The sequence below is a fragment of the Folsomia candida genome, unplaced genomic scaffold, assembly GCF_002217175.1.
Source record: "Folsomia candida strain VU population unplaced genomic scaffold, ASM221717v1 Fcan01_Sc017, whole genome shotgun sequence".
Classification (NCBI taxonomy): domain Eukaryota; kingdom Metazoa; phylum Arthropoda; class Collembola; order Entomobryomorpha; family Isotomidae; genus Folsomia; species Folsomia candida.
The window spans coordinates 413,013-440,678 of record NW_019091209.1 but is presented as its reverse complement, the minus strand read 5'-3'; the positions used below and the strand labels follow the sequence as shown (position 1 = coordinate 440,678).

Below are 27,666 nucleotides of genomic sequence, written 5' to 3'. Positions count from 1 at the left end.
TTATGTATGAAGATCAGTGGCCGCGGAAGCTGTGGGGACATCTGGGGATATTAACATTGTAAGATAGAAGAGGGCCCTGTTTCATAAAAGATGGGGAGATGCTGCCGACATCGAAAAACCCTGGGGACATTGTCCCCTCAAGCTTCCGCGGCCACTGATGCAGAACTGCACGCACCAAATGAAACTACAAGTCGGCAGGTACACAAGTAGCGAATTATTGGCGTGCCTCACCCCAGAGGGAAAAAAAAGTCTGTTGCATTTCTGCCTGCACCTCAAGAACCTCAGCCAAAAAGTAACTGTTTCTGTAGTAGCTGTCAAACTGCAGTCAGTGTGCGACAGGTAGTCTCCTTGTGCACTACTCGACCTAAAAATTTGCACATGTACTAAGTTTGCTAAAAAATTTGCACGTGTACTGAATATTATCATTTTTTACACACAATTTGCTAAATGTGAGTAGAATTAGCGAATAGTGCGTGTGTTTGTGTGGTGTGTGGGGGGTGTTGTGAAGTTTTTTGCGAAGTTTTTGCAACTATTTAAAAAAAAATTTTTTGGGGGGTATTAAATAGATAAAAAAATTGTTATCAAAATGATTCCGAGAATTAGTTCCACGTTAAAATTGCTACTACTTTTTGGAGGATGCTTACTCATTTGGCTGCCTCAAGTTTCATGTAAGTGGATAATATAATTTTTCAAACTATTTTACAAAAAATTGGGGCATTCATGCAAAAACAAACAATTTGGCTTAAAAATTCGCGAACTTGAGAACTTGCCTATTTGTAAGGCTAGTTCTTAGTTTGCAAAATTACTACTTAAAAAAATAGAGATATTGGTTACAAGTTCGTAATGTTAGCTAAAAAACAAACTTGTCAAGTTCGCAAAAAAAATTGAGATCGAAAATTCATCTGCAAACTTGCCCTTTTCCAAGACTAGTTTTTCTTTTGCAAATTGCTATTTAAAAAACGAGGGTAACCATTCATTACGATTTCGCAAAAGAGTTGGCAAAAAAACTAAGTTTGCAGAAAAATTAGCTTGAAAATTCATTTATTTGAGCATCTCCAAAGCTAGTATTTACTTCGCAAATTTTTTATTTCAAAATTATGCGATTTGCAAATTTCTAGAAATATATCTAAATTTCTGACCAGTTACATTACTTAAAATATCTCCAAATTATTTGTAGCGTGGGTGGAGATGAAGTGGTGACGAGATAAAAATGCAAATAAATACGTGTGACGGTACCACCACCACTGCGAATAAAATGGCACGCTTTCCGTACCAGGAAGGTCTCCAGTACCATTTTTTCCACTTGTATTTACAACAAAAGCCCCAAAATAATTGGACAAAGTCAATCTCTACGCACGAACCACCACCACCAAAATTATTTCTTGTCACATTAATTGTTCCACAAAATTTTGGATGGGAGCAATTTACTAAATAATAATTTGTCGTCATCATAAAGGACGCGAATTGTTGGGCTGCAAGATTGCACAGGTGATACATTTGGAGGTGACCATCACGTAATGTCAGGGAAGGAAGGAAGCTGTCAAGAAGTATTCCTTTGTGACCCTGGCAAATCAAATGACAAATGACGACAGGACGTGACAAGACACAAAAGAATCTTACATTTTCCATTATTTAATACGGACAAATAAGAAAACGCACATAATTTCGTCACGAATCAATCAATCAATAATTATTTAAATATTTAAGATTCCTCGACTACTTAATTTTGAATCATTTCATAAAATATGAAAATTTTAGTGCACATTTCCATCTTCAAAATTTGTGAAATCTTTCAGTGTGAGCTACAGAGATTCCAAAATCCATCCCGTCTCGTATTAAGTTTCCAGACGAGCTTCAATTTCATGCAGTTTTTTTACGAGGGGAAGGAATTTCCAGAATTTGGGGGGGGGAGCACAAGCTTGGCGAAAGGGGGGGGAGCATTTTGACGAAAAAATATGACAGATTTTGGCCTGGTTTCTGAAAAAAGGGGAATATTGAATTCCTCAAAGTTTATGTCCCCTCTAACTTTTGCGACAAACCTTCATTTTCTATCTTATCATCAGGGTATTCCGACCCAGGGTTTTATTGGGTTGGGTTTTTTGGGTTTTAATGGGTTTTAATGGGTTGTTAATGAATAAAACCCAATGGGTTTTACCATGTTAAATGGGTTTTATTTGGGTTTTAATGGGTTTTATTAGGGTTTTAATGGGTTTTAACTGTGTTTTAGCTTAACACAATATTCTAAAAGCTGAAAACAGCTGTCATACGTTAGACGAAGTTGTTTGATGGCAGCTAAGTAGTTTATTTGATTAATACTGTAAGTTTTGAAAACCAGGAATAAATCAGGGACATCCCTTACCATTACAGGTTTCAAGTGACAAAATATACACAAAATTAATTTCGGAACGAGGTATGTTTAACTGATCATGCATAATTTAATACATCTTGCGATCATAATTAATACTTTTTTCCCGAGTACTTCCTCTCATCTCAGCGAATAAATTAAACAAAATACTATAGTATATTTTTAATTTATAAAGTTTTTTTAAATGTTTCAAAGCGATCTTAATTATCACCTCTTGAAAAATCGAGTACTTATGGACAACGAAGTACTTTATTATGAGCAAAAGAGTATATCTGTAAAAAGGACTTATTATATTCTCGATCGTAATACATATGTACGTGCTTTGTGCTTTCGTTGTTCATAAGTACTCGATTTTTTCCAGAATTGATAATACACGTTAAGATCGCATTGAAACATTAAATTTTAAAAACCTTTAAACAACTTGGGTTTCATTATGATGAGAGGAAGTATTCGAGAAAAAGGTAATATATGTAATTATGGTCTCATAAAGTATTAAACTATGATCAGGTAAATAGGACCCTTACAAATTCTAACATGGATTAGGAGGATTTTCATATTAACTCAAGTTGGATTGCAATAGTTGTGAAAATTGTTGTTCAATGTATTACTTATGTAAAACCTAATAAAACCCAATAAAACCCATAAAACCCATTAAAACCCAAAAAACCCATTAAAACCCATTAAAACCCCTGGGTCGTTACTTTTTGAATAAAACCCTGGGTTTTTCCGAACCCTGCTTATCATCGCTTATCATCTCGTATTCATTTTAGTTCCGTGTCTTTCTTATTACGTATTCTTTAGTGAATTTCATCCCTTATCTATTTTTCCTTTTATGAATAAATAATTTCAGGAGAGTCATTTTCCTGATTCCAATCTCTTCCTAATTGTTGTCCAATCCATCAATTACTTCCATTTACATAAGTAACTTACTTATTACGTCCACTTAATTTTCGGAAATATTTGTATCTTGTTCCCTGCCAAATTACAGATATTTTTGTATTTTTATCACTTGACTATGTACCCAGATACATATTTTTCGAACTATTATTTACTTTTCTTACTAAATAATTGGACACAATTGAGATTTGAATCAGGCAGGAATGTATACAATGTATTGAATTAAAAAGAAGTAGATAAGTGATGAAATTGACGAAGAATGCATAATAACACGGAACTGAAATGAATAAGAGATGATAAGCGATGATAAGACACATTTGGCATAAAAACGAAGGTTTCTAGAAACGTGGACAAATTTTGAGGAATTATTATTACATAATTACACAGATTTCCGTAGTAAAATTATTCCCCTCTTAACTCCACCGATTACACATGACAGATCGTTTTCTAATGCGTTTAACAATTAGTTACATAAATGTATCCGATTTTAAAAAATATGGAAATTTATCAAGTTGTAAAATCCTGGAAAAACACTAATTTCCAAAAATATAGTCATGCCCAAGAGAATGTATAGTTGGACACGAAATGTAATTTGTAATATTTCCAAAAATAGTCACCTCATAAAAAGTCGTTAAGTATACAAATGTGTCTAATTTTTAGTGACATAATTCGTCACTTATTACATTTCAACGAGTCAATTCTTTGCAACTTTGTAAAACCCATGGAATTATTGTGTGCCATAATTTTACAAAATTTTACGTAATAAAGAGACACCCTTAATCTTTACAAAAATGCGTATCCTAATTTCCCTTCGAAATATCTCTAAAATTCTGTAAAACTTTGTAAGTTTACGGATTTTACAAAGGCCTCTATATTAAAAAAATACGCACTTTATCAATTAAACCCTCATCACCCATAATAATTTCAATCACCAAATTAATAAAACCTTGACAGAAAATTAAAATAAGATTTACACCTGCCCAAAAAAATACCATTAGTCATTAATTTGTCATCAATTTATCATTCATCTTGCTCCTTCTTCCATTTTGAGACACGCTCCTTTGTTTTTCGTCTCTCTGTCATTGTCGTCGTTGTCGTATTTTTTTCGCTGAGTTTCATAAAAGAGTTAAGATCAAAGCCTTCACCACCACCAATTCTTTGCCTGTATTGAAATTTATTTAGTTACATGTGTACGTTACGTACTTTACGAGATTGTTGTCTTTAAGTACAAACAAAAGTGTGTGTACGTGAGCAAAAGTGAGGCTTTGGATTGGGATAGGATTGCATGTGGAATGAAATAAGTTTAAAAAAGTGAGACGGAATCGACTGACCGGAACCAAGGTTTCTCCACATTATTACCTTTATGCACATGCTTTAACTATGAGCTAAAGTGCCACTGACTCTGTAAACTCACAAGTCAGTAATTTAAGACAGTAATTTACGACAGGGTTTCTGACTAAGAGAACATCAGTTTTTTAGAGGGCGTTAAAGATGATGTAAATTGTAATGAATTAAGGAATGCAAAAATGGAAGTTTGGAAATTTTCAAAATTTTCGGTATAAGTAAACAAGAAAAAAATTAATAATAAACACGGTGTTTTTACACAAATTAAAAAAATACAATGTACAAATTAATTGATCATAAATATCGTGCACGTGCATACGTTATGATGCTTAAGACATTAGATATTTCCAATTTTGAAAATTTTTCACATAAAAACACGGTATCATGAAATTCTGCAATTTAACAAGTTTGAATTTTTTCGGGAATTTTGAGCAATTTTCACACAAAAAATATGATTTTACGAAACCCTACATAGAATTTAACAGACCCATCCACCATTAAATATTTTACTGTATCTCATCTCATTTTGGCACGTTATTATTATTAAGTCTGCACACTGCAATTTTCCTGTGCAATTTTCAGTAACTAAATCCGGGAGATAATCAGAGTTTTGTCTCACTTTCAATTGTTACTAAAAGTTTCGATTTTTCAACATTTTCCAAATTTTTAACAATATTGATCGACCTGCTAATATAAAATTTAAATTTTTAGCAACTAATATTTTTGAAATTTTCATCAATTCATTTATTCATAAAATTTTAATATCTATTTTTTTTAAAAATTTACAATTTATTTATTGACGTTTACCTCCCAACATAAAATTTCTTTGGTAGGCAACAGTTCGTTACCACCGTAAAAGAAAGTAGAAATTCACAGAAAAAGGCCACAAACAAATATCAGTAAAAGTCCCTATAATGTTACTAATTGCCCTAGTAGCTCAGAGGTCAGAGCACTTGACATGAATTCAAGGGAGCCGTGGTTCGATTCCCGGCTGGGTAACAATTTTTGGCATTATTCGGGATTTACGTATTTGATTTCTAAATAAAATTTCAATTTTTTGGTAACACATTTTTCAAAAATTTTCTTAATCGCCAATTTATTTATTGATCAACCTCCCAACATTTATTTTTATGAAAAAATTTCAATTTTTCACATTTTTAAAATTTCCATCAATCAACAATTGACGTTTCCCCCTCAATATAAAATTTCAATTTTTCATATTTTCAAAATTTTCATTAAGAAGGAATTCATATATTCATCAACCTTCATAAATAAAATTTCAATCTTTTTTAATAAACACTTTTTTCAAATTTTCATTAATTTACTTATTGATCAACCTCCCTCCCAACATAAAAATTTCAATTTTTTGGTAACAAACATTTTCCAAAATTTTCTTAATCAACAATTTATTTATTGATCAACCTCCCAACATTTATTTTTACGAAAAAATTAATTTCAATTTTTCACATTTTCCAAATTTCCATCAATCAACAATTTATTTATTGACGTTTATCTAGCTCTTCCTCCCATTTATTTTTATCACGTCCTGCAACCCCAACCATTAAGCAAATGGTTATCAATCTTGTCTCAAAACAATTACACATTTTTTACAGACATTGCCTCAAATTGCTCAAGTTTACGTAGGAATCGCTCTGTGGTTTCGTTTTGCACTTCAACTTGCACACTTTTTGCTCAACTTTTAACTTTTTACGTGCTTAAGTGAAACAAAAAAAAAGTTTCCACACACAAATTCATCACGTGGCCGTATCTTTCTGCATATCAATTTCCACACACGTTTTATTCCTTGCTTAACAAGAAAAAAAATTGTTCCTGTAACAATTTCGTTACAAAATTAACATTGAAATTTACAAATGATCGAGTTACAAATTCTTAACGTAATTAAAATTGCGTGTGGAATTATTGTTTCCTAATTTTTCTCTGTTTTATTGAAGCAATTAACGCGGTCATTGGTAATTTGTAAAATCCATGCGATTTGTAAACTAATTTTGTAAATTTTTACAAAATTAGTTTACAAATTTAAAAATTAAAATAAAAAAAAATTACAAAATTAAGAGACGCCTCCCTTGATCTGAGTAAGTCTATAAAAATTTGGGAGCTAATTTTCCTTCGAAATATGAATAAAATTTTGTAAAAGGTTGTAACTTTACGGATTTCACAATGTTACCAAGGCCTGCGTGAATTACCTTGTTGTATTTTTAAAAATTTCGAAAAACCGTATTTCCCAATCTCGTCATTTTACGAAAATAGATGTACGGTTACATATTTTTAAATAAAAATTCTTCAAAAATTTACACACATTTTTCAAACAATGTCTGATATACAAATTATGTCTCGCAAAAAATTTAAATAATCTTCAAAAATAAATCTTCCCAATTTTATGATTTCCATTTTTTCCCAAAATTACCCAATAACCTCATCCCATTTTTTCAAAAAACCTTTGTTCAACCACACACAAACACAGAAAATTTAACGAGATGGAAAGTTTCGGTATAACAACAAGAGCAAACACAAACACAAATAACAATTAAGTTAAAATCTCACATATTTAGGTCTAAATTGCTTCTTTACGCGTGCGTGCATCCAATCCCACGCGGCAGTGGCCGCGGAACCCGTGGGGACATTACCATTGTAGGATAGGGAAGGGCCGGGTTTGTATAAGATGGACTGATAATGCTTACATCGAATAACCATTGGGCCCTGCGTCCCCACACTTGCACGGCCACTGCAAGGGAGAAAAGTAGACTTTGTTAAGCGAGCAGTGGCCGCGCAAGCTATGGGGACAGTAACATTGCAGGATAGGGGAGGCCGGGTTTATATAAGATGGACAGATGATACAGACATCGAACAACCCTGGGCACATTGTCCCTCTGTCCCCACTCACCATTCCGCGGCCACTGAATCCCACGTGACATAAGGCACACATACACATAAAAATAACATCTCTTTCTATGAAATCTTCTCTCATTTTTTTCCAATTGAGAGAAGTAAAAAAAATTATAAATAAATTTATTTTATTTCCTTATCAAAATTTGAAAGAATCGAAAATCAAATCAAATCAGAGTCATGCCCAACAAACGAGACGAGACGAAGCAAAACCACCACACGTACAATTAACAATTAACAATAAGCTGCATTTCAATCAGGAGGAGATAAACCCCTCGAGCCTAAAATGGTATCAAATCAAGAGAACACAGATTTAAGAGTTATTCGAAAGTTTTCTTTTTTTGGCATGGGTGGGAAACTCTGAATGAGCAGATCAACTAAATAAAAACCTGCAGAAAATTTAGCAGACCTGTCAGTTTATTTTTGCACGTATGAAAATCAATACAGATCAAAAAATGGATGGTATTTACGAGTAGTTTGAGAGTTATCTTCTGCGTAGTTAAGACAGGACGGATATGTATTTGTGAAAATATTTAGAAAAAAACGCCCAAAATATTTACGAAAAAATAAGAATTTTCCCACAATTTTTGAATTTAATATTTTGGATTTTCTTCGAGTAAATCAAAATTTCGTTCCTCACATCGTTGAAATTTGCATATTTTTGAAAAAAAGTAAAAGATCTCCGCATTTTCGGAAATATTTGCAGGTCTGGAAACCTAGAAATATATTATACAACTATTTTGAAATTTTTGCGAGCTATGCGAGTTAGGCAACACACCCACAAAGTTTGATCGTCGGTCATTATCAAATTAAAAAGTTGGCAATAAATACCTACATATCCGCCCTCTGATAATTAATTATGAATATATTTATTGATCTACCAGCAGCAGCGTGGAAGATTACTGAATTTCACACCAACCATCCGTGTAATTATTACTTGTAAACAAATCGGCATGAAAATCAATCTTCCCAAAATCACATCTGCAAAATGCGAATTTCATAATGCTTCATATATATTTCACAAAAAGAGAGAAATTTTGCACGTGTTTTTGCAAGCTCAAAAATGTCCACTTTTCATAAAACACGAAACATCAACCAATCCAAAACAAAATTTTTATCCAGGAATGTCAATTTTTTTCTGAAATTTCCAAACTTACACTTTCCTTATTTTTTATTATCTTATCTTGTATCTATTTCTTAACAATAATATATAAGCTGCTTATCTGTCATTTACCAAATCTTAAGTGCGCTTACCACGGATCGTGGAAGATTGTCGTCATGAATGAGATGCTAACTAAGGATCATAAGTATGCAAAACATAATAAAACCCAAAGTGCTCACTTTGAAAACAATGTCTTTGTTACGTTGGGCGTACTTATTTAGCTTCTAAACTCATTTACATAAATTTGCGAAGTTCACAAGTTGAGGGGATTCGCAAATATGACTTCGCAAATCTACTTATAAAAACACCCATTTTGAACTTCTTTTTCCATGAATTTCTGTAATTTCTCTTGCTAAGGATTAGTTTGCGAAATAATTTTGCGAAATAAAGACATCCCCATTTGCTAGTAAATTTGCAAAATATGTAAGGATATGCCCATTTGGTGGGTGAATTTGCAATAAAAAATCATACTTTTCCAGCAAAAGTTTTACGACATTTGGCAAAACATTGCTACAAAATTACGTAGTTATTCTCAATTTAGGACAAAGATTTGCGAAGGTTGACGTGAGTACGTTCATTAATCTTATCGCTGCATCGTCTTGTTGTGATGTGCGAATGTATACGTATTTAAATCATTGTTGCCTAACAAGCTTGCCATTTTAAATGGCAAGTTGTCTCAATTTCGAAAATGATGCTAATCCGAAACCACTTAAATGTTTCTTTGTAAGTCTTTTTTTTCTAAATCACTTCATGCCACATTTATTTAATTAACGTGCTACACATACAAATCTTGAAGAAATTCACGCAATCATTTGTAACTTTGTAAAAATTAAGTTAAAGTGACAAATACAGCAAAATTAATCACATCTCTTATTATTTGATTCAATTAATTTTGCACAGATTAGCAAACATTGAGCTAGTTAAATTCCATAATTTTTTTTACAGTTAACAAAGATTTTATTCAGAAATGTTTATACTAAAAGTTTAAAAATTCAATCAATATTTGACTCGTAACTTGGTAATCTTAACAAATTTACAAAAATCAAATTTGAATCGGTCACCTCGTCAAAACAAAATAAAATACAAATTCCAATTTTAATATTCGTCTCATTTCTCAACAATCCGCTTAATTAAAAACTATAAAAAATATGCAAATTCCTTTTATTGATTTTCCAACATTTTTGGATAACTATAAAAAATCTACAAAAGGGAAACATTTGCATTTTAACGATTTAAATTGGAACAAAACATTACGTCACATTTCATTTCATTTCTTAACCCTCTCCCGCCCCCATTCCTGTAAAACAATAGAATCCAATTCCGTCCTTTCAAAACATGTCGCAAAAAATTTGCATACGCGAAAAAATTAGCACATGTGAACGATATCCCTACTCATCCATCCATATTTCTGCAATAAATACGTAAAATTTGCTAAAATGGGTGCAGGTACAATAATTTATATCGCTTTCAGACCAAAATTTTGCCCACGTGGTGAGATGAAGATCTAGAAACACAATATTTAAGTATCTTTTCCACCACAATTTGACCCATAATTAATTATAAATAAACAAACAAACAATATGCAAATGAGGTACGTACACACATTTCTAAATATATAAACATCACTACTGATTCCGTAATATTTGCATACCTAATGTAACGTTACGTAGCGTACATGTGATTCTATTTCACAATTTACCGTCTGATGAAAAACTACCTGTAATTGTTACAACCTAGAAAAAAAGTGTGGATTGATAAAGCTAATTTGTTTTAGGACAAAACTCATTAAAAATATTTAGACACGTGGTCACAGTCCGAAATTATGTAGTAAATTGGTAATAGCTGAAATATGTATTTAATTTTCAGAAAAAAATGCTCCAAAATATTTATGAAATATGTACAAAAACAATAAGAATTTTAGCAAAATTTCAATTTTTCACTGGATTCTTTGTGGTCCAATTTCTTTAAGCGAAAAAAATCGTCTCCCACATTGTTGAAATATTTACAAAATATGCATATTTTTGCAAAAATGGGACGGATTTCCGTACTTTTGAAATAATATCAAAAAAATTTGTATTTCGAAAACCCAGAAATGTTGCAATATTTACAAACATTTTGAAAAATATTTTTGTAATCTATGCGAACACATCCACAAAGTTTTACCTCGGTCGGAATCAAATGCAAAACATTGGCAATAAATACATATAATCTGTTAATGACTCTGTACTCTGTTAATTATAATCAGTATTTACACACGGATACTGAATTTCTATCAGCCATATAATATGTAAATGTGCAATTATCATTCTTCTAGGTCACCTGATTCCACACATTTCTATCAATATTTACACTCCACGCAATAATAATTACACGCTAAAAACGGGACAATGTTTGATTTTACACCTTATTACAAACAAAAACCATACAAATTTTCCACCAACTAGAAATTATCATCACCTATTTTTTGGCTACATAAAATCAATTTCATCATAAATTCGCGAAAAGATAGTAAAAATGGGATTGATTGAAATTCGCTATCTTTTAAAATAAGTAATCAGTCGCCGCACTGATTACTTCATTTTTTATCAAAATTTTACACACGTACTTATATAAAATATTCATAATCGTTATCATAGTACAAAACCTCACCTTAAATTAATCTCTTCTTACTCATCGCGAAAAGATATTGGGAATTTTAAGCAATCTCATTTTTCCCGTCCTGCATGCGAATCATTAATCAGTCGACGCACTAATTATCCAACGTTTTTAATAAAAATTCTACACAGATGTGTAACATTTGTAAAATAATCCTTCGCATAATAAACCTCGCCTATTTTTCGCGAAAAAATCAATTGGAAATTTTTACTTATCGCGAGAAAACATTGCAAATTTCAACCAATCTCATTTTTACCATACTGCGAAAACATAGAAAAATCCATCCCATCCTAAATTCTTATCTATCGCGAAAACATTGCGAATTTCAATCAATCCCATTTTTACCATCACCCAAAACTATTACAAACTTCATTAATCTCTCGACGCACTAATTACCCAATTCTTTAATCAAAATTCTACACACATTTATAACCTTTCGCATAATAAACCTCGCCTATTTTTCGCGAAAAATCAATTCTAAATTTTTACTTATCACAAAAGATATTGCGAATCTCATATTTTTCCCGTCCTACGAAATATCTGTAACTAGGTCTCATTAATAACTAATTACCCACCCTTTTAATCAACAAAGAGTCACAAAATGACACATAAATGGTAAACATCTCCCACATTTTTGCTTACTTAATCACAAAGCGTATAATACATACACACAATCGTAATTATGTATTTGACCAAGGTCTGGGTCCACCTCGTTAAAGAATTCTTACACAAGTTACACAAATTAAAAGTTACATACATTTTCTGCAAATATTTTTACAACGGTTACACGGTGGCTAACTCGTGTATAAATCTTATGAAATTTCTCACATCACTTTTCTACCTTGTGCAGTTGACAGTAAAAATAATCTCATTCTACTCGCACGACACAGTTTCAATCATGTATTATTCAAGTTGTCGTTAATAAATGAATATTCATACATAATAATTAGAGGGCGGATATGTATTTACGAAGAATCCTTAAAATATGTTTCTAATATTTGCGAAGAATGCCAAAATATGTGCAAAAAACATAACAATATGAATTTTAATAAAATTTATATTTTTGAAATTAATACTTTTACAGGTAAAATTTCTTTGAACAAATTAAATGGCCTCAAATCGTCAAAATATTCACAAAGCTTATATATTAATTTTTGAAAAAATTCCAAACTATTTGTGAAATATGTAGAGAAAAAGTTAGAATTTTCACAAAATTGTTATTTTTGAAATTACCTGGATTTTTTAGATTTAATTTCTTCCAGGAAAAAAAATTCGTCTCATTCATATCTTTGAAATATACATTTACAAATAAATACATATTCTTGAAAAAAATATCCAAAAGATTGACATATTTTTGAAATAATAGCAGGAATATTTGCCTAAAAACCGAGAAATATGTAAAAAAACAAATTTTGAAATTTTTGTACTCTAAGCGAGTTAGACGATAATCCGATAAAGTTCGACCATTCGTCGTCATCATATTAAAAACTTTGCAATAAATACATATCCACCCTCTGTACCCATAATAATAATTTATGTAAATTATTAGCCCACCATTTCCCATACTTAAGAATGATGATCTCATTCAGTGGGATGGGATTAGAAATGAAAAATGAAAGTGGTTTTTTACTGCGACCTGATGAATATGCATCCATCCAAACGGATGACGGATGCGATAAAAACTAAACCGGAGATGAAATTCGCAATAGGTTTTCCTTCCCCTGCCAAATTTACATATGTGCAAAACAAAAACCATTAAAGCATTTTACAACCGTTTAATTTCTATGAACTTGTGGGCAGTTAATCTTTAATGATCTTCTTAAATTAAGTATGTGACAAATATGGGGGATGAACGAATCGTCCTTTATTTTGTGTGCAAAATAAATTTGGTCAGGACTAAAATTTCTTAAAAAATTAATTTACTTGATGTCCATGTTACCAGTTAATTTCCGGAAATATTCGGTTCCCTACGAAATTACATTTTTCGAAATATTACAATTTGCATACGAGTGTCTACTACTATAAATTCTCTTGGCTATGAATGAATTTTTGAAATTTTACGTTCCTCCGTCATTAGAGGAATAAACCTCGTAGCCTATCATTTCTAATAAATACATATTTTGGCACACATTTTTGCGTATAAACTCGATGACTCATCGTCAAAATCAGCACATTTTTAATTATTATTTCTAAGCTCTGGGAATTTATTTTAAAATTCTGGAGAGCAGAGATGCTAATTAAAAAATATACACTCCAGACTTTGACACTTTTTGGCGGAGGAGATCTAAAGTTTAAGCTTCCAAAAAAACTTCCAAAACTTCCAAAAAATTGGAACTCGTCGAAACTTACTCAAAAAACTCGACGCCATTCAATCAATCAACTCACTGAGGACAAATTCGTCATCCAGAATTTTAAAATAAGTTTCCAGATAGAAGAAATTATTTAAAAATGTGTTGATGAGTCATCTGGTCCTACATTAACTTTGCATAATCTGCATATCAAAAAATTTACAGGAAATGAAAATTATTCATAATTTTTTTGATTACACGAAATATTTTCAATATGGCTCTAACAAAAAGCTACTTAAGATAATCATCCCGGACAAAAAAGGGTGGAAGAAATGGGACATCTCGTAATTAATTCGTATTCTTCAGCCAGACAAGGAAACGCCGTGCACTCCATTTTGCACTCAACAAAACAATGAATCACGACCATAACAAGTGCGGACTTTTGGCCAATTTATTTGCATTATTGTCATCGCCACGTGCCACGGAACATAAAGGAATTAAGGGGACATTATTGTCCCAGCAAAAAAATAAGATATGCAATTTTTTATTATCAAACTCTGCAATTTTGCAAATTCTTTTTTTTTTGCAATGGTCCCCGTCCCCCGCAGGGCCTGAATTATGAGAAAGACAAATTAGGAAGGAGCAAGAGCGTGCCTACTTATTTCCAATTTGCACTTAATTTTAAATAAGATATGCACACAGCTAATTTCTACCCAGAGGGCGGATATGTATTTATTTTCGATCGGTGTTTTACCTAACTTGTGTACATATGTAGATCACAAAACTTTCAAAATACTTTTACACATGTTTACATATTTTAGACATTAAGCATTCCCGCTATTATTTCCAAAATACGAAAACCTTTTACACATGTTTTCAAAAATACGTGTATATATTTTACAAAATTTCAGAGAGAAGAAATTTTCTTGCTAAAAGAAATTGAGCTACGAAAAACGTAGAACATGAAATTCAAAAAGTATTCGTTTATTATTCAATTTTTGCGAAAATTCTGCGACTTTTCATAAATACATATCCGCCCTCTGGCACGTAGTACTGCACTTTTTGTACTATACGTACAACCGGTCTGTCTGTGCATTATTGCATATTTTCTGCATTATTATTACAAAAAAATCCATCCAAGTCTTACTTAATCACATCATGTTTTTCCTATTTTATGACACAATCCTTACCCATTTGTCAGGACTCATTGTCTGTCAGTTAACTATTTGTTTGGTTTAGTCGGCAACAATTTTTTGTAAATTTGCCCTAATTTCAAGAAAAAAATATGACAAATTTTTTTGTCCGAAATTTACCTTGATTTCAAAATTTTCTATATTTTTACTTCCAGATTGTACTACCGGGGATGAATTATTAGCAGAGTCAGAATCTAGAAGACCAACGTATTCGAGAAGAACGCCAACCCCCGCTTATGAAGAAGAGTAAGCAAAAAAAGATATTGCAAAAATTTTGCAAAATTTTGCAAGTTTTTTTTATACTAAAATTCCATTTCCTCTCCAGGAGACCAAATCCCGCCGAGGAGAACGAATACTACGAAAATGACGGACATAATAATCCCCCCTTATCAAGACAACATTTATCTGCCGCGTCACCTTATCATGAATACGCGCCTCAATCAGGTACATATAAAATTATTTGGACGAATTATGGCTTAAATTTCCCGTGAAAATTAATCTGACAAAAAAGTTTGTTAAAAATAACCCCCAAAAAAATTCATCCCCGTCAATCAAATTCGTACATGCATATTCCTCACCCATCGATATCCACAAATTACACAATAATAAATAACCTATTACAAAACCGTAATCAATTTTACAATCAATTTTGTCAAAATTCATACACCCAATCAATCATGCCGCTACATACGTGCATACATATTTTTTCGCGAAAAATTGGGTGCAAATCCTGCTTTGGGTGCTTAATCACTATTAAAATTATGTCTTGTCATCGTCAAACCTCTCTCGTTTGCATTATTCCTGTTTCTTATTATTATTATGCTTATTATTCCTCCTTAAAAAAGTGCAATTCACGCCAGATCCACACACACGCACGCCTCATCAAGCGCATTAGCATATGCATGTAAATACGTACGTTTGGGAGCAAATGAAGGGAAACGGAAGTAGAAAGTGAGTGAGTGTGGACTCATTTGGGTCATGTTCACATTTTATCACAATTTTTTAAATGTTATAACGCCACGAATTTGTGTCACACGGTGGTCTGTATGTTTGTGGATATGTAATAAAATTAAGGTCACCACCGCCACCACCACATATCCATTTCACAGCCCATTTTGTCGCCATTATTGTTAACGATGCTATTATTATGTCAAGATTTTTGCATACATAACATTAAACAGCCTTTTTCGCCATTTATTATTTATATGTATAAAGTGAGGCCAGACATTTTAATAAGGGACAAAAACGGCACGCCATAAATGCCCTCACAACCGATTTTTTGTCGCAATCCGACATTGTGACTTCGACGGGAATGAAATGCTGCATGAAAATATTGCATGCAAATATTTCTCACAAATTATAAAATTTGTTATATATAAATTTCGAAAAAAAAATTATGGTTCTCCGTCATAAATGATACGTAAAATGCTGCATGAAAATTTTTAATGGAAATAATTACATGAAAATTTAGCATGGAAATTTAGCATGAAAATATTTCCTAAAATTTGTTCTACAAATAAAAATCCCAAGTAAGCTTTAATCGTGTCTTTATGATTTCAGACGGTCACCGTAATAATGACAACGTAGGTTTTATGCGCCACCAAGATATCGCTCCGCCTAAAGGATTCCCATCTTTTGACGAAATTCAGGCTCATTTCCAACAAACTGAAGCCTCCTCTTCCAGAAACCAGCTGCGTAACGGAGGTGGAGGAGGAGGTCCAGGTCCAGGCCGAAGGTAAATTCGGATTTGCACATAATTTGCATATTTTATAATTATCCACGTGTTCACGATACAGATTTATGTTAATCAAGTATGCGGCCACGTGTTCACTACATAACTTCATACAAATTATGCATCCACGTGTTCTTGATACAGCTTTACACTAATTATCTGTGTCCACGTGCTCTCGATATAGTTTTATACTAATTATATATGTATCCACGTGTTACTTACGTACACAACTTTATGCTAATTATACACCCACGTGTTCTCATTACAGGCCACCACCCCCACAGTTTGAATATAATGACGCTGAAGGACCCAGATTTGGTCCCCCACCACCCCAATTTCTGGGCCGACCACCCCCACAATCCCCACAGGGGAGACGACCCTACTTCCAGAGACGGCCTCCCACCAACGACAACTACAACGAGGGTCCAAACCCTTATTATAACGAACAGGTAAGCACTCCATTTCCGGTACATTTTCATTTAAATTTGCATCCCGTTTCATTATTTTGCATGAAATAAATTCAAATTCGCCAATTTTTTATAACTATTTATCATCTTATAATGGAATTTTATTAAGTTTACACATTTTCATCTAAATTTTCATCCCAGTTCATACTTCGAATTGAACAAATTCAATTTCATCAATTTTTCATATTAATTTTGATCTAATTGAAAATTGTTGCTAAATTTCGACAAATTTTCATACAAATTGCTATCTCATTTTATTTTTCTTTCGACTGGACTAAATTCAATTTGTCAAGTTTCTGAACTATTTTTTAAATTTTGCTAAAGACACATTTTCATACAAAATTTTTCCGACACATTTTCATACAAAATTTTCATCTCATATAAATTCAGACTAAGTTCATACAAATTTTCATACCTTTTTCAAAACTTTTTCAAAAAAATGACGAGACTTAAAACATACTTTTTAACAGGCAACACTCTCTGACTTTATTTAAATAGGAACACACAGAACCCGACTTTCCCCACAGACATCCCCCTTTCGGCGACAAGTTCGCAAATTTTGGGGGACCACCAAAAAATAATCCTCGTAAAAATCGACCACGACACACTCCACCCCACGGAGGGGGCAAAAATGCCCCATTCGCACCAAGTCATCATCCCCACCAACAATCTGGTTTCCACCCAAACCAATTTCATAACCAGGGTCAAAAGGTCGACCATCATCCCCGTCCCCATCCCCCAAACCAATTTCATGACGAATTTCAAGGCCAAAAGGTCAACCACCATCCCCACCCCCATCCCCCCAACCAATTTAATGACGAATTCCATGACCACCCAGGTCAAAAGGTCGACCATCATCCCCGTCCCCATCCCCCAAACCAATTTCATGACGAATTTCAAGGCCAAAAGGTCAACCACCATCCCCACCCCCATCCCCCAACCAATTTCATGACGAATTTCAAGGCCAAAAGGTCAACCACCATCCCCACCCCCATCCCCCCAACCAATTTAATGACGAATTCCATGACCACCCAGGTCAAAAGGTCGACCATCATCCCCGTCCCCATCCCCCAAACCAATTTCATGACGAATTTCAAGGCCAAAAGGTCAACCACCATCCCCACCCCCATCCCCCCAACCAATTTAATGACGAATTCCATGACCACCCAGGTCAAAAGGTTAACCATCACCCCCGTCCCCATCCCCCAAATCATTTTCCAGACGAATATCACGGCCATCCAGGTCAAAAGGTCAACCACCCTCCTCCCCACCCGAACCAATTTCACGACGAAGAATTCTTCCATCCAGGTCAAAAGGTCAACCATCACCCTCACCCTCACCCACACCCAAACCAATTTCACCCTCAAGGTCAGAAGGTCACCCACCCCCACCACCTATCCACCCCGAATCATCCCATCGTCCTCAAAATGTCCAAACTTACCCCTCACCACCACCACCCGCACCACCATCAATCCGATCACCCCATTCCTTACGAGGTCGCTGGAGGTCACAACATTCCCCCCACCTCCTACACCCCCATAAGTAAGGGTCAAGGTCCCCCCGTCTTCTACGCCCCCTCACCAGACGTCGAACTCGCCCAGAAGAAAAAACAACTCGAGCAACAAAAACAACAAGAACATTCCCAACCAGAATTTAATCCGGTCCACGTGGAAATTGATGACCACGAGGACGAAGATTCCCTGCCACACCCTAATTTTAAGCGCGAAAATTCAAACTTGGTACAACCGTCCTCATCCAAGCGAAAGACGGTCACCACCCTGCGCCAAAAACACGTTAAGAAGGACGAAGGATCGAAAAAACCTCCTCCACTTCCGCCGACTAAAAACAGACCGGAAATGACCAATGACAATGACACATCGAAGCCTCGTACACGTGGACGTCAACGTCGACAAAGTGACGCTCCGGACGATACGACTAAAGCCAAACAAAATGTAATCAATTTAAATAACTCGGTATGACACCACATTAAACGCTTTTTGCACATGGTGTAAATTTCTTAGGAAATTTGGGAGATTTTCCAAATCTAAAATCATGCAGAATTTGCTACCCGTACGGAAATCGACATTTAGGTCATTTTTAAACTTACATAAAGTTACAAGATTTTGCCAAAAAATCATGCACCAATTTATCAAGGTCGATTTTCATACGAGTTACAACACCACAAACAAAATCCTGCATTAAAAACACGCTTTTTTCCACGTGGTATACACGTTTTTTTGGAAATTTGACATAGGATTTTTTGTAATTGTAAGAATATACGTATGAAAAAATCGACCTGACGAGAACATACAAGTAGCTGCACATTTTGGCTAAAATTCATATCCTTAAATTTTTATGCATAGTTCTGGAAAATTGTGCACTAGAAAACTGTGCAAATTTTAGCAAGGTCGATTTTCTTACGGAAATCTGTCCAATAAAAATTGCAGTTGCACACAATTTTAGAAGTTAATAATTTCCTCCTGCACAAATACATAATCCTTAAACATAATTCATTCAGTTAAGTTGATATTTCTTTCCGTGCGTGTTAAGCTGATGTGTGCCAATTGAGTGCCAAATTGAGAGAGAGCATGGAAAATCCTTTAGTCTCGATGTATACACATTTATTATTATATCATCAGCGCTTATTATCAGAGGTCGGATATGTATTCATTTTCAACTTTTACATTTCCTGATCTAACTCTATAGATCATGAAAATTTCAAAATGTTTTTACATATTTCTAGATTTTTAAATGTAAATATTTCCGGTATTATTTTTAAAATACGGAAATCTTTGACATATTATATTTGATACTTATAATTTTTGCAAATATTTCAGCGATTAAACGATGGTGAGAGACGATTTTTTGCTCAAAGAAATCTACAGCATTACATTCAAAAACTAAAATTTTCCAAAAATGCTTATTTTTATATAGCATTTTGGTATTTTAGATTTTTTATTCGCCGTTTTTTGCAAAATAATTTACACACATATTTCGTACATATTTCGTAAATATTTTGCATTGTTTTTTTCAATTGTTTCCCAAAATATTTCGTAAATATTTTTTTCAGATAAATATTAAATACATATTTCACAAATTTTTCCTAAATACATATCCGCCCTCTGCTCACACAACGTAACTGACACACATAAGTAAGCAGATTTGCTACACGAGCGTGCAGATCGAGTTGCGACTTATGTACAATATTTGCACAAAAGAAAATCTGCAGAAAAGTAATTCAGCAGATGATTCGACACGGACTTCATTCCCAATTTTTGCAATATTTACTTACTCACTAACACACATAAAGATCTATCTGCTGACTGACTCACTTATGTAATTTCCGTTATTTCTGTTTCGTTACGTCACGTTTTAAAAAGTAGAAGCGAAACTAAAGTAATGATTATTAAAAAAAAGTACATTTATAGATTTTTTTAGAATTTTCAATTTTTTTTCATTATATCAAATTTTACTTGACAAATTTTCCAGGAAATATTAGCCAATAAATTTTAGAGGAATTTATCAATTTATAAAAAAATATGCGGAAATATTTATTAACCCTTTAACGTGTATGATTAACGACAAGAAAATGCATTAAATCGGGGACACTATAGGTATGTTGTGGTCATGGCGCGGGAGGAGAAATTCAGGAGTTTTTAATAAAACTCGAAAAACTGAAAAATCAAAAATTTAACATTGAGTTGTATAGGGAAATATCAAAATTTTGGGGAAGCAAATCTTCAAATTTAGCATTGTGTTGGCATAGGAGAAATCCCTCAAAATTTCAATAAATTTTAGGTCGCGGAGAGAAAATAGTGAAAATCAATGACCTCGTAGAAACGACAATTGTCTTCCTTCCGCGCCATGACCACGGTTTTTCAGGACGACTTTTGTCGTACTCCCGAATTAAACCATTTCTTATAAAACGACAATTGTCGTCGTTACAGTTTAAAGGGTTAACTAAAGATATCAATTTTCAAATCGTGTTTTAAATTTTAAAATAAATTTAAAATTTAAAATGTTTTCGTCTAAAATATTGAACAAAAAAATTCTATGCTAATTTTCCTTCCAAATTATTTCTAAAAGTTTGTAAAGTTTTGTAAAAGTTTACGGAATTTACGGAATTTACAATGTTACCAAGACCTGCGTGAATTGCCTCGTTAATATTTGTACAAGTATGCAAATCTAGAAATACATGTTTAAAAATTTGTATCCTTTATTCCAAACACACACACAAATTTTGACCCAAGAAATTTTCGAAAATTTTTAAAACCCACATGTCCGTCTCATTTACATGCATGAATTAAATAACCTTTAAAATATCTGTAACATACAATTTACTTACTTACGTAACTCGTCACATGTAACAAACAATTCAAGCAAAAAAATTCACCAGACAAAAAAAACCTAAGGTAAAATCCACCTACAAAAAGTTTCACATTTCACACTTGGTTTTTGCACGTGGCAAATTTATGCATGTCGAGTTAAGCCAGCCAGAAGAGACAATTATAAGCTCATTCAGCCCCGGAAACAAATTGCAATGTCACTTTTTTCCAATTTGGCGAGTAGAAGCTAATTAATTCTTTGCTTGCACCCAGTTGTAAGCAAACCACAAATCTGCGGTTTACATTTTTTTTGCAGCCAGGGTTTCTGATAGTGTGGTTTTTATGACATAATTTCCTGGATGGTTTTTTGAATGGGACAAATGGCACGTGTTTTATATGTCTGTCGCAAATCGATAGTGCAAATCTGCGGTTTACAGCTAGGGTTTCCAACACGGTGTTTTTTGTGTTGCAAATTGGCACATGTAAATCGTCACGTGTTTTTTATATAGATACAGAAAACACGTGGTCAGTGATTTGAGATCTCAAAACACGTGGTGATTGTGAATCCCCACGTGTCTTCTTTTGTGTCACAAAGCGGCATGTGCTTTTCTATGTATCAAATCAGCACGTGTTTTTATCCCACAAATCAACACGCGATTTCCATGTGACAAATTAACACGTGTTTTTATTCAACAATTTACCACGTGTTTTTTGTCAAAAATCGGCACGTGCTTCTGTCCTTTTTAAATTTCTGTTTCTGCAAATGGGACTACACATAAAAAGCTTCCGAATTAAATATTTTAATTAAGCTATACTTAAATATGTTAATTACCACATTTAACACACAAAAACAACCTTTTGCAAAACGAATTTTCCAAAAAAGCACGTTGAGTGTTTTTGAGGAACCTTATAATTTTCATGCCACAAATTCATCCACCGTCTTTTGCGGTGTCTACAAGCACACAATTTTTTTCTTATGCATTTATTCCTGATTGCATTTCCTTCCTTCCTTCCTTTTCTTCGTGTTAATTTAATTTCCTACTTTTTCCTAAGTCAATCAGCCTGCAAAAAAACAAAACTTGGCTGCACTTACTCAATTACTTTTTAATCTGTCTTAGAGATGCACCACTGAACAAACAAAGTTACAAGTTATACATAATTTTTTTGCACAAATTAGCAATCTCGCAAATCCGGCCAACCTTGACTTATGTCTTAGCAAAGTAGAAAAGATTAACTTTTTGCAGTGTACTTAAATTCAATAATTGCAAAATAAGAAACATTTCGCGTACTTATCGAAATACGCCTCATTTAACTAATTCTTTGCAAAATAATTTACAAAATAAACAATGCATTCCTATTTGCATATTTTTTATTGCAAATTTTTTCAAAATTTGTCCACAGATTTTACACTTTCCAGCAAATTCTTTCTTACGAAATTTTGCAAATTTCTCAAAATTTTGCAAATTTCTCAAAATTTTACAACTTGTTCGAGACTTGCAAGGTTGTCGTTAATCCGCTCTTTGTAAATGATGCATTTAGCAAATAATCTTGCAAAATAAAAACATGCCGACATATTTGCAAATTTAGTATATGTGGCGAAATATTGTAAATATTTTACGGCAAAATTATTTAGAAATTTTGGAAATTTTTCACCTGATTAACAAATTATGCTAGATTTGCAGAAATTTTGTTATTAATAATACATGCAGCAAATAGTGCGCAAAATAATTTTGTAAAATACAAACATGGGTAAATTTCCGAACAAAAAATCCCCTTAAAGCTTTACACGAAATATTGCCGATTTCTGCTAAATTTTTTGCAATAACTTTTGCCAATTTTTTAAATTTACACATACACACACTCAACGTCATGAAAACTTATTTAATTCCAGATCATAATTTTACATGAGTTAATAATAAATAATAATCGTTCAATTTTCCTCCAGCCGGAAGGACGCGGTTATCCGAATGATGACGACGACCTCGCCGATAACTCCAACATCCCGGAAGTGCAACCTTACCCAGTTGAAGATGATGATAACTCCAACCAGCAGCACCACCGGACACGTCGCAGCACCCGCAACGACGACGATGACGACATGCTAGCCGACGGGCTGGATAACATCGAATCACTATGGCAACCAGCTCCTCCGCCCCCACAACAGCAACAACAAGCCTCCTCCTCTCCCTCCTCATCCGCGTCCTACATTCGGTTCGATCGTTATAAAAAACATGGCGAGGAGAGTGTCGAGGTTGGTTCAAAATTTTGAAAAAACATACAATTTCAAAAAATTTAGTAAGACAATTAACGCAGGTCTTGGTAACATTGTAAACTTGCAAATTTTACAAGCTTTACAAATAGTTTGAAGGAAAATTTGTGCACAAATTTTTGCAAGTTTACTCAGATTATTTAGATTTAGGCTGCATATCAAACTACAGTGTTTTCACGATTTAAATAAATACGGTGAGGCAATTCACACAGGGCTTGGTAACTTTGTAAAATCCTGTAAACTTACGAACATTTGCAAAATTTTGCAAACATTTTGAAGGAAAATTAGTTCACAAATTGTTCTAAACTTTCTCATTACATGGAAGTATTCTTATTTTATGAAAGTTTGTCAAATTATTTTACACATTTTACAAAGTTGCAAAGGCCTGCGTGAATTGCTTCACAATTACATTTTTTAATTGTAAAAAAACAGTATCTTGACACCGCTAAAAACACGTCCTGCACGTTTACAAAACTTTGTAAACTAATTTTCGTTAGAAATATTTAGTTAAATTTGGTAAAAGCTTGTAAGTTTATGGAATTTATGGATTTTACAATGTTACCAAGGCCGGCGTGAATTACCTCACTGTAAATATTTTCATAAAAAACCATATCTTACACACCACTTCAAATTTTCGAAAATTTTGAAAATTTTCAACTTTTTGATATCTTTTCAGCAACGTTCCCCCAACTCTCCGACTTCGAGTAACGTTTCATTTCACGATTCCAATTCCGAAGAGCAGCGTTTCTTCCCGTCCTTTCCGTCCCCTTATTTGACCGGGTTGTCCCCCTTCGGGTTGTCCAATGCCCTCTCAGCTTCCCCCATCACGGGCGGCATTGGCGGGAGTGGGATCGGGCGCGCCCCACTTTTTCCGGGCCCTTCCTCTAACAATAATCGCGCCCCATCGCGGTATCATCCCTCGTCGAATGCGCCGTTCAAATTTGGCGGGATTTCATCCCCCCTCTCGAACAGGGGGCCGTCTTCGGCCGCGTCGCATGGGCACGACCGGTACCGCGAGCATGACAATAATCTCTTAGGATCCGGGAATTTTGAGGTCATTCGGGGCGGAACGTATTACGGGGAGGATGACGAAGGGCCCTCGTATCATCATCATGGACATCATCAAGCAGGTAAAGAGTTCGCGAATATATTCGCAAATTTTTGAAAATTGGGACAAATTTTGTATTTAAATTTCAAATTATTCCTACCTGTTTTCCCTAAAAGTTTGGTGTGAAAACTAGTCAAAAAATTCGTACTCATAGTTTTTTATTTCAAAATTACTCAGATTTTTGTAAAATTTAAAATTTATTATTTCATTGTCAAGTTTCAAATTTCATCTCAATCAATTAAAAATTTTTTAAATCTGCGTAATTTCGGAATTAGAATAAAAATATATGTAGAATTTTTTTTCATAAAAGTGAGAAATTTCGTACCCTTATTTTAAATCAAATTCTGTTCAAAATTACGTCAATTCTTGACCAATTTCATGTATCAATTTTTTTACAAAATTATTTATACCCATGTTTTTCTTCAACTTCTATCCCAAAATTTTTCAAATTTTTGCAAAATCGGTAACGAGTTTCACATATCCAATTTTATAAAATTCTCTCTTTCTCCTGTTCAGTTTCGAAATTACGCAATTTTTTTGCGAAATTGGTCCAATCAATTTCACAGATCAACTTACATAAAATTCGTACTAACATTTATATTTAAATTTTATTTCCAAATTTTTGCAAATTTTTGCAAAATCCGTACAACTTCGCTAATCAACTTTTACAAAATTTTCTCTTTGTTCCCCTCCAGCTTCCCCCTATCGAGACGAGGATGACGGTTACTACTCGCAGAATAACGGTCACTCGTCCCCTTACCACATGGGCGGCGGGGGAGGCGACTTTTTCGCCAATTTCAGAGATTTCGCCGACATCAATCCACACTCGAGGTCGTACTCGCATCAGACCGAGACACGTGTCGAGCACGTGGGACGAACACCCTCCGCCGACCGGAGGACAAGTGTACGCGACGAATTATTGCAAACCGCCTCTTCCCAACATAATAATAATAAACCACAATTTTCCCTAGAATATGACCCCATGATGGCCACTTTTTAAGCGAAATGTTCAAATTAACCTCCATGCTACCAAATTAAATACATTTGATATGTAATAATTTTTTATCACGTGACTACTACCGCGCTATGTTTTCCAAATATTACAAATTACACATATTTGTCTACTACAATAAATTTTCTTTGTTTCGGAGATATTTTGGAAATTTTACGTTCCCCGGGATTTTACAACTTGATAAATTCCCATACTTTAAAAATCCCTTTTCACATGGGAAATTATCAGTTGGAAAAATGTGTCCAATTATATGCTGGATTTTTTTTAAATATCATAGCCAATGGACATTTTTCAAATTGTAAAATTCAGAGGAACGTAAAATTTCCAAAATATACCTTCGTACTCAAAAGAATTTGTAGTAGGACACAAATCTGTGTAATTCATAAAATTTCGAAAAATAGTGTGATAGTCAAATGGTAAGAATCGTTAAGAAAATCGAAATTTCTTAGGTAGCGAGACATTTCCGAAAATTATTTAGTAGCATGAGCGCTAATTGCTTTGCTGATTAGTTAGTTAACCAATTTACTACGTTAACGATACGCATATTTAGTTAATGAAGGAATTAAACAATAATTACACGCATGTTTTTAATCCAGTCTAATCTACCACGTAAAGATGATGGGTAAAAAAAAATCTGTGTTAAAAAAATGAGATGATCTCCTTTTTTCCCGTCTCCATCCTATAATTAGTTAATAGAAATTAAATCATAATTTGTAAATCTGTACCCGTACGAAAACCGAGGTGTCAAAAACTGACAAATTTTTCTGCAGAACAGACAGGCAAAAATATTTGCGTTAACTAATGCGTAGAATTTTTTCTCCCTGATATACGCAAAATTCTGTCAGTTTCGGAAGTTTCGGAAAGAAATTTGTCGAAGTTATGCAGGGAAATTGTGCAACAACTGTTTAAAAATTTACATTTTTGACTACGCCTCTTCTGCAGCAAAATGTGCAAATTTTTGACAGATTGATTTTATACAAGGCTTAATTAAGTGGTTGAACTATTAAATATAAATATGTATGTATAAATAGTAATTAATTAATTAAGTAATTAATTAATTAGTGGGAAAACACGCTGTAAGTGCAATACATTACAAATCCAGGTGCATCGTGTGTCTTATCAAATTTTAGTCGTTAAGATTTCCATGTTTTGTTTCACGCTGTTCCACGAAAAATACGGAGACGAAATGAATGGTGACATGAAAAAATGTGGCATGCTGTACTATGACATGTACAAATAAAATGTTAATTTTTTGTTACTTTCTGGAAACTTGAGTCATAATTTTTTCACTTTTTGCTCGTTGTTCGGGTGTAATATGCATAATCAAAAATTGTGGCATTACGTATTCTATTTTCATAAAATCATATCCGTAGCACATACACTTTTAATTTAATTTTCATACCATAAAGATACAACAACCCACGTGTTCCACACAGATTTTGATGGAATCAATTTTTAAATTCCAACATCCATAATTTGAATTTTTCTTAATATGCGAATTTTACATGTGAATGAATTTTGCAATATTTCGTTTGCCACATTTCTTGCCCATTAAAGTGAGAAACGGTAGAAATGCGAGGTGCAAGAAACTGGGAGAAAGTGCAAGAAACATGTACCATCTAGCCACGCGCCGTATGAAGTATTTACAGCGACAGTGCGCAGTTTCTCCCACCTTGCATTTCTCCCAGGTCAAAATATTCACCTGCAAGAAACCACTTTCTCCCCCTTAATTCTTGCAAGTTGCTTTCTTTCACATTGACCACGTGCTTTTCGCACTTTTTGAAAATAGAGTTATCCATGCCGAGGGGAGTTATTTATAGTAATTTTATGCCACGCATTTAGTATCAATGATTACATGTAAAAGAATCTGATATTAATCCAGGTGCCTATTTTGATAGAACAAAAATGCAGTAACAACTCCGCAAAAAAATATGCCAAAAAAATT

General features: G+C 33.6%; 1 protein-coding gene across 4 annotated transcripts; it reads left to right on the top strand.

Annotated features, from left to right (window-relative positions):
* The first annotated feature begins 292 nt into the window (after positions 1-292).
* Positions 293-26,990, top strand: LOC110856892 (trithorax group protein osa). 4 transcript variants are annotated; one of them, XM_022105477.2, is made up of 8 exons: positions 309-668; positions 14,964-15,054; positions 15,134-15,252; positions 16,369-16,543; positions 16,809-16,989; positions 23,278-23,583; positions 24,278-24,731; positions 25,405-26,990. In XM_022105477.2, the coding sequence occupies exons 1-8, from the start codon at positions 587-589 to the stop codon at positions 25,707-25,709; spliced, it is 1,713 nt and encodes a 570-aa protein (XP_021961169.1). In that variant the 5' UTR covers positions 309-586; the 3' UTR covers positions 25,710-26,990. The 4 variants fall into 4 exon arrangements, with proteins under 4 accessions (XP_035713367.1, XP_021961169.1, XP_035713369.1 ...); XM_035857474.1 differs by lacking the exons at positions 23,278-23,583; positions 24,278-24,731; positions 25,405-26,990 and adding an exon at positions 17,506-18,668 and having other exon boundaries at positions 293-668; XM_035857476.1 differs by lacking the exons at positions 309-668; positions 14,964-15,054; positions 15,134-15,252; positions 16,369-16,543; positions 16,809-16,989 and adding an exon at positions 18,284-18,959.
* The last annotated feature ends 676 nt before the right edge of the window (positions 26,991-27,666 follow it).